The sequence below is a fragment of the Ahaetulla prasina genome, chromosome 2 (assembly GCF_028640845.1).
Source record: "Ahaetulla prasina isolate Xishuangbanna chromosome 2, ASM2864084v1, whole genome shotgun sequence".
NCBI lineage: Eukaryota > Metazoa > Chordata > Lepidosauria > Squamata > Colubridae > Ahaetulla > Ahaetulla prasina.
In genome coordinates, this window is record NC_080540.1 from 300846524 (window position 1) to 300854965 (window position 8442).

At 46.4% G+C, this 8442-nt stretch overlaps 1 protein-coding gene across 2 annotated transcripts in view; it reads right to left on the reverse strand.

Annotated features, from left to right (window-relative positions):
* LOC131192620 (aquaporin-7-like) overlaps positions 1 to 2290 on the reverse strand; it is a 17309-nt gene extending 15019 nt beyond the window's left edge. The window contains exons 1-2 of one of the 2 annotated variants that reach the window (XM_058171942.1): positions 2000 to 2290; positions 1740 to 1857 (exon numbers count right to left, since the gene is read on the reverse strand). In XM_058171942.1, the coding sequence (XP_058027925.1) occupies positions 1740 to 1857; positions 2000 to 2013 (132 nt within the window). In that variant the 5' untranslated portion in view covers positions 2014 to 2290. Of the gene's footprint in view, positions 1 to 1739; positions 1858 to 1999 lie in introns of those variants that run through there. The other variant, XM_058171943.1, reaches the window with a different exon arrangement.
* Between the last annotated feature and the right edge of the window lie 6152 nt (positions 2291 to 8442).

The window sequence follows — 8442 nt, forward strand, 5'->3', positions numbered from 1 at the left end:
AAACTTCTAAAAAATCTATGCCAGTCCTGCACGGATAAATAAGAACGTCTTCAGCTCGCGGCGGAAGGTTCAAAGGTCAGGAAGTTGACGAAGTCCTGGGGGAAGTTCGTTCCAGAGGGTGGGAGCCCCCACAGAGAAGGCCCTTCCCCTGGGGGCCGCCAGCCGACATTGCTTGGCTGACGGCACCCTGAGGAGTCCCTCTCTGTGAGAGCGCACGGGTCGGTGGGAGGTACAAGATGGCAGTAGGCAGTCCCATAAGTAACCCGGTCCTAAGCCATGGGGCGCTTTAAAGGTGGTAATCAACACCTTGAAGTGCACCCGAAAGACCACAGGCAGCCAGTGCAGTCTGCGCAGAATTGGTGTTATATGGGAGCCATGAGTGGCTCCCTCTATCACCCGCGCAGCTGCATCCTGAACCAACTGGAGCCTTCGGGTGCTCTTCAAGGGGAGCCCCATGTAGAGAACATTGCAGTAATCCAAGCGAGAGGTAACAAGAACATGAGTGACTGTGCACAAGGCGTCCCAGTCAAGGAAGGGGCGCAACTGGCGGATCAGGCGTACCTGATAAAAAGCTCTCCTGGAGACGGTCATCAAATGTTCTTCAAAAGACGACCGCCCATCCAGGAGAACGCCTAAGTTGCGCACCCTCTCCATAGGGGCCAGTGACTCGCCCCCAACAGTCAGGCGCGGTTGCAGCTGACTGTACCGGGACGCCGGCATCCACAGCCACTCCGTCTTGGAGGGGTTGAGCATGAGCCTGTTTCTCCCCATCCAGACCCGTACGGCTTCCAGGCACCGACACAGCACTTCGACAACTTCGTTGGGGTGGCCTGGGGTGGAAAAGTACAGCTGCGTATCATCAGCATACAGCTGGTAACTCACCCCAAAACCACTGATGATCTCACCCAGCAGCTTCATATAGATGTTGAACAGGAGAGGCGAGAGAATCGATCCCTGCGGCACCGCACATGTGAGGCGCCTCGCGGTCGATCTCTGCCCCCCTGCCAACACCGTCTGCGACCGGTCAGAGAGATAGGAGGAGAACCACCGATAAACGGTGCCTCCCACTCCCAAACTCCCCAACCGGTGCAGGATACCATGGTCAATGGTATCAAAAGCCACTGAGAGGTCTAACGGGACCAGGGCAGAGGAATATCCCCTGTCCCGAGCCCTCCAGAGATCATCAACCAACGCGACCAAAGCTGTCTCTGTGCTGTATCCAGGCCGAAATTCATAATTTTAAATCTCAAGGACCATCAATATGAATTTTTAAAAAGATAAATAGTATTTAGTGCAATATAAAAAATGCAAATAATTTTTCTGCGGACCACCAAAATTTTCTCGCCAGTTGGTGACCACTGTTCTAGAGTATTTCTCCTACTCTCTCTAAAGTTATGTCACAACTTCCTCCTTTCCCTTAAGCTATACTTTCTAATCTTCAAACCCATTAATCAAAATTTCTTTTTTTTTTCTCCACCAAAAATTCTAGAAGCCAGGGAAAGGCATGCTTGCAACATTTTCATCCCTCCCACCTACCCACCCACCCCATCTTCTAACGAGTTTTTTTTTTTCTTTCTCAAACTCAACTAACATGAAGATGGGTGGACTAGCGTTGCCAGCTGGGGAATTCTGGGAGTTGAAGTCCACCCATTTTCCCATGGGGGGGGAGTTTGAGAAACGTTGTCCTAACGCCTTCTTCTTCTCCTCCTTCTCCCCCACATTACCCCTGGTCTTCTCACCATCAGGAGGAAGGTTCCCAGAGCTTCTGCCAAACCCTGACGGACCGTTTCATTCCGGATCGTCAGCACATTGACTAGTTTTTCCAACATCTCGCTCACCGGCTTCCAGATACGACTTCTGTTGGAAAAGGAAGACGTCATTCTAAAGAGCCTGGAGTTTGCCGTGGCTTCAAACGCGTTTGTGTTCTTTCATCTCCTCCAGATAGTGCCTACCATCTGGTTAAAGTCTAACCGGTCAATTGAGCATCCGCTGTACTTACCTAGCCCTTTCCATCACCCTGCCTCGCTCTTGTTATCATCTCCTGGGCCACCACAAAGCCAAGGAACCTCTAGCCTTACAGCATTGTGACCTCAAATCCATTGTGAGAAAAAAGCAGGCCGGCCTCCAGAAATTCTCGCAGAATTCAGAACGAAACCTGAGATTTGCGAAGGGTAGGAAAGAATGGAAATTAAATTCAGTAACGTTTTTCGTCCCCACTACTGCTTGTCTCAGAGCGACGAATGGAAATATCCATCTGGCATCTATTCACGGGGCTAACTATAGATGTGATAACATCAAGAGATCGTATCGAACTCTAATTGTAGCCCAGAGAATTTGTGATCTTGGTTCCTGGAAAATGATGTCAAAACTCATGTCAGAAGGGGGCAGGCAATAAATGACATAATTATACATATTCCACAAGGCACACGTGAATATATAACAAAGGAACATCATAGAGGAATAACTGGGAGAGTTACTCAACGCTGGGACACGACCTTCATCCTTTCATCTTGAAAGAATGGAACACACTGTAATTTTAGGGTGAGTTAGACCGGTAAAATAAGGTAACAATTTGCAAAATTATCCCACTCGTAAGGCAGAAATAAGAACAGAACTCCGGTCAAGTGGAACTGTAAACAAGGAACCATCAGAAGATCCGAAATCTAAACCCTATGATGAACAGTTGAGGGAACTAGGTATGTCTAGTCCAGGGGTCAGCAACCTGCGTCTCTGGAGCCGCATGTGGTTCTTTCATCCCTCTGCTGCGGCTCCCTTTCGCTCAAAATATACAATGTGCGATACCTCCACATGTGATTTATTGAGCTTTTCGACCTCGGTAGGCCAACCATGGATAATTCCAAGAAACGAAAAGTTTCAGAAGAAAACAGAACGTTTGATTCAACTATATATGCTACTTTTGTGGCCTCTCAGGAAATAGTCAGGCATAGGAAGGGTTTTGTGGCTCCTGGTTATTTTTCTTTTCTGTGGGAAACAGGTCCAAATGTGGCTCTTTGAGTGTTTAAGATTGCCGACCTCTGGCCTAGTCTAATGAAGAGAAAGACTAGGGGCGATATGAGTCTTCCAGTACTTGAGGAGCTGTCGCAAAGAGGAAGCGGTCAACCTATTCTCCAAAGCACCTGAAGGCAATGGGACAAGAAGCAACCTAGATGCAACCTAAAAATTTCCTAACACTGAGAACAATTAACCAGTGGAACAGCTGGCCACCAGAAGTTGGTGGGTGTTCTTCCATCACGGGAAGGTTTCAAAAATAGACTGGATAGCCATGTGTTGTCCATGGGATAAGGTCTTGAGTGGCGGCTTAGACTAGAAGACCTCCAAAATCCCTTCCAATTCTGTTAGTCTGTTAATTAATCAGCGCAACGGTTTGCCTCCGGAGGTTATGAGTGTTCTATCATTGGAGGTTTTTCAAGAAGAGACGGGACAGTCCTTTGTGTGGGATAGTGTAGGGTCTCCTGCTGGAGCAGGGGGTTGGACTAGAAGACCTCCAAGGTCCCTTCCAACTCTGTTACTCGGTTAATTCATATGAGTGGAATGGCTTGCCTCCAGAAGTTATGGGTGTTCCATCACTGGAGGCTTTTAAGAGACTGGGTAATCATAGACCAGGATGATATAGGCGAGGGGTCTCCAACCTTGGCAACTTTAAGACTTGTGGACTTCAATTCCCAGAGTTCCTCAGTTGCCAAGGTTGGGGACCCCTGGTGTAGGATTTCCTCCTTAAGCAGTGGGGTTCAACTAGAAGACCTCCTATTTTGTAAGATATGTTCCTCCTTCGTTTCATCTTCCCATATATTCTCCACACCAATCAATATGGGGAGTTTCCAATATGTTTAAGAGCAGGGGTCTCCAACCTTGGTTCCTTGTGGACCAAGACTTGTGGACTTCAACTCCCAGAGTCTTTCAGCAAAGCTGGCTGAGAAACTCTGGGAGTTGAAGTCCACAAGTCTTAAAGGGACCAAGGTTGGAGACACCTGTTTAAGAGGAGGAACTGGAAGAGGATGAATTGAAAGAGGCCTAGACCCACAGATCTGGACCACAGTGTTCACAAGAAGGATGTGGGTTCTGGTTAGGAGTGACATTCTTAAGAGAGGAAAAAGCACATTGCACAAAAATGGCCACCAGAAAAGCATTCCTGATGAACTCTGAGGCTTATTATTTGAAATGGTATAAAATGTCCTGTTTGAGCAGGGGGTTGGACTAGAAGACCTCCAAGGTCCCTTCCAACTCTTGTTACTCTGTTAATTCATGAGTGGAATGGCGTGCCTCCAGAAGTTATGAGTGTACCAAGAGCCAGATGGAAAGTGCAGCCAGTTCTACTTGGGCCGGTTCCATGAGCCACGTGGCTCAAAGGTCATAAATGTGAATCTCACACTTTGCCTCTCTCTCACACACACACACACACAAACACACACACACACACACACACAGCCTCTCTCCATTTCTATGTTCACAATTACCCCAAGTGATCAATACTGGCTGGATTCGCCCTATGGCCCTAAGCAGGTTATTGTATTGTATTTTATTTATTTATTTATTTATTTTGTCACAACAATATATGTAGGTATCATACAAAAAGATTATATAGCATATAAACACATATATGAGTAAATATAAGGAGGTATAAGCATATATATAGGAAGAAGAAAAGAAAAACAATAGGACAGGAACGGTAGGCACGTTTGTGCTCTTATGCACGCCCCTTATGGTCCTCTTAGGAATGGGGTGAGGTCAATAGTAGAAAGTTTTTGGATAAAGCTTTTAGGATTATGGGAAGAGACCACAGAGTCAGATAAAGTATTCCAAGCACTGATGATTCTGTTACAGAAGTCGTATTTTCGGCACTCTAGATTAAAGCGGTTGACATTTAGTTTAAATCTATTAGTTGCTCTTGTATTATTGCAATTAAAGCTGAAGTAGTCTTTGACAGGAAGGACATTACAATAGATGATTCTGTGAGTTAAACTTAGGTCTTGTCGAAGGCGACGGAGTTCCAAGTTTTCTAAGCCTAGGATTTCGAGTCTGGTGGGATAGTGTATTTTGTTGTTTTCAGAGGAATGGAGAACTCTTCTTGTAAAATATTTCTGGACACGTTCAATTGTATTGATGTCAGAGATGTGGTGAGGGTTCCAAACAGGTGAGCTAGCATTAACTATTAACTAGAATAGCAGAATAACAGAGCGGGAAGGGACCTTGGAGATCTTCTAGTCCAACCCCCTGCTCAAGCAGGAGATTTTATACCATTTCAAATAAGCGCTTGTCCAATCTCTTCTTAAAAACTTCCAATGTTGGAGCACTCCCACAACTTCTGGGGGAAAGCTGTTCCACTGGTTAATTGTTCTCACTTGCAAGAAATAACAGAGCGGGAAGGGACCTTGGAGGTCTTCTAGTCCAGCCCCCCCACCCCCCTCAAGCAGAAAACTCTATATATCATTTCAGAGATTAAAGACTACACTTGGAATGTAGCATCCAGTTTTGGTCGCCATGATATAAAAAAAGATGTTGAGACTCTAGAAAGAGTGCAGAGAAGAGCAACAAAGATGATTAGGGGACTGGAGGCTAAAACATATGAAGAACGGTTGCAGGAACTGGGTATGTCTAGTTTAACAAAAAGAAGGACTAGGGGAGACATGATAGCTGTGTTCCAATATCTCAGGGGCTGCTCCAAAGAAGAGGGAGACAAGCTATTCTCCAAAGCACCTGAGAGTAGAAGAAGAAGCAATGGGTGGAAACTCATCAAGGAGAGAAGCAACTTAGAACTAAGGAGAAATTTCCTGACAGTTAGAACAATTAATCAGTGGAACGACTTGCCTGCAGAAATTGTAAATGCTCCAACACTGGAAATTTTAAAGAAAATGTTGGATAGCCATTTGTCTGAAATGGTGTAGGGTTTCCTGCCAGGGCAGGGGGTTGGACTAGAAGATCTCCAAGGTCCCTTCCAGTTATTTAAATGGCTGCCCGGTCTCTTCTTAGAAACTTCCAGTGATGGAGCACCCACAACTTCTGGTGTCAAGCTGTTCCGCGGACGGCTCAAGCAACCAAGAAAGAACCATTGCATTAAGAGGTTCTACCTGGATGTTCTCAACCCACCTGGAAGGTTCTGGATTTCAGAGGAAAGAACCGAAAGGCTCTTTACAAAAATATTCATCCCGCAGTGACCGTCTTCATCCAGGCAGTCTTCATACTCAATCTCTCCTCTTACAGCTTATCCTCGTTGAGCGACCGTTCAAAGTTACGACGGACTCCCTTACCACATATTTCGGTTTACAACCGTTTGCGGCGTTCCGTGGTCACCTGACCCTATATTTTGACGCACATTCCCAAAGCCAGCATTTATTTTCAAGTTTTCTACGAAACAGGCCCGTCGCAGACTGGTGCTTCGCTTACCGACCGTGTTCGTTTACCGACCGCCACACCAAAAAAAACCCGTTCAAAAAAACAACCCCAGAGCCTCTCTAAGACCCTCACAACTTACAACCGTAGTGTCCGTTACGGTCGTAAGTCGAGAACAACCCCCTGTTTTGCCTTTTCAGACAGGAACTCCGAGCTTACCTGCAAACGTCACCCGATAATAATCTCCCGCTTTAGCCCCGGCGTGTATTTTATCCTTGCTTCGGCAATCAGCATCGCAAAGGTCACTTTGCTTGTCGTCCTTTTCATCACACTACAAGGGTCACACACAGCTCCGCTCCATCTCTGCCCATAAACCATTAACTTTTACAACCAGGCAAACTGAGATACGAAGGAGTTCGGGTTTCTCCCAGGTGTGATCGTGCAGCATTGGCTGCTAATCTAAATCAGTGCTTTTTTTTCAATCTCGGCCCCTTTAAGAGGGGTGGACTTCAACTCCCAGAATTCCCCAGCCAGCTGGCTGGGGAATTCTGGAAGTTGAAGTCCACCCCTCTTAAAGGGGCTGAGGTTGAAAATACACTGAGCTTTTTTTTTTGTTTGGCATCAGATCTAAGAATGGCCCCAATCCACTGAACGTTATTCATTTATTAGATTAGTTATCCCACTTTTAAAAGCGATCCTCGACTTACAACAATCCATTTAGCGACCGTTCAAAGTGACAATGATACTGAATAAAGTGACTTAGGACCGTTTTCCACAGTTACGACCTTTGCCACCTCCCCCATGGTCATGTCTGCTTGATAACAGACTGTGTTTACGACGGTCGCTGTGACCCGGGGTCGTGGGTTCCCCTTATGCGACCTTCTGATGAACAAAATCAATGGGGAAGCTTGATTCACTTAACAATTGTGGCGTGAAATATTGTAACGTGAGACAAAACTCACTGGAGAAAGGTTTCACTTAAGGACAGAAATGTTGGGCTCCATTGTGGTCGTAAGTTGAGGACTACCTATATTGCCTACTTTATAAATAACTCAAGGCGGCAAAAATACCTAATACTCCTTCCTCTTCCTGTTTTTCCTACAACAACAACCCTGTGAGGTAGGTGGGGCTGAGAGAGATGGACTGGCCAAAGTCACCCAGATTGCTTTCATGCCTATGGCGGGACTAGAACTCTCAAAGTCACTCTATCATGGTTAAGGCAGGACTAGAACTCACCAGCTCCCGGTGATTGGCCCAAAGACAGTTGGCTTTCATGCCAAAGGCGGGACTAGAACTCACCAGCTCCTGGTGATTGGCCCAAAGACAGTTGGCTTTCATGCCAAAGGTGGGACTAGAACTCACCAGCTCCCGGTGATTGGCCCAAAGACACTTGGCTTTCATGCCAAAGGCGGGACTAGAACTCACCAGCTCCCGGTGATTGGCCCAAAGAAACTTGGCTTTCATGCCAAAGGCGGGACTAGAACTCACCAGCTCCCGGTGATTGGCCCAAAGACAGTTGGCTTTCATGCCAAAGGCGGGACTAGAACTCACCAGCTCCCGGTGATTGGCCCAAAGACACTTGGCTTTCATGCCAAAGGCGGGACGTATGTAAGGCAGGACTAGAAGTCACAAACTCCTGGAGATTGGCCCAAAAGTTAATGAAACCCACTTTAATTCCTAAGGCCAAACTAGAACTCACTGTCTCCTAGTGTTTAGCGAAACTCACCCAGTTGACTTTCATGCCTAAGGCAGGACCAGAATTAGCAGTATTAGCTCCTGGTGAGTGGCCTAAAATCACCCAGCAGACTTTCTTACATAAGGTGGGACTAGAACTCCCAACCTCTTGATGATCGTTCCCAAATCCCGCTTTAATTCCTAAAAGCTGGATTAGAACTCGGTGTCTTCTAGTGTTTGGCGAAACTCACCCAATTGGTTTACATGCTAAAGTCGGACTAGAACTCCCCTGTCTCCTGGTTTCTAGCCACAAGGCCCAACAGTTAGAACCAAAGAGCACCTGTTTGTTTTTTGCTAGCTGCCTCACATTTCTCTCCAGTATTTCAATTGTTACCCCTCAGCCAGTGGTGGGATTCAAGT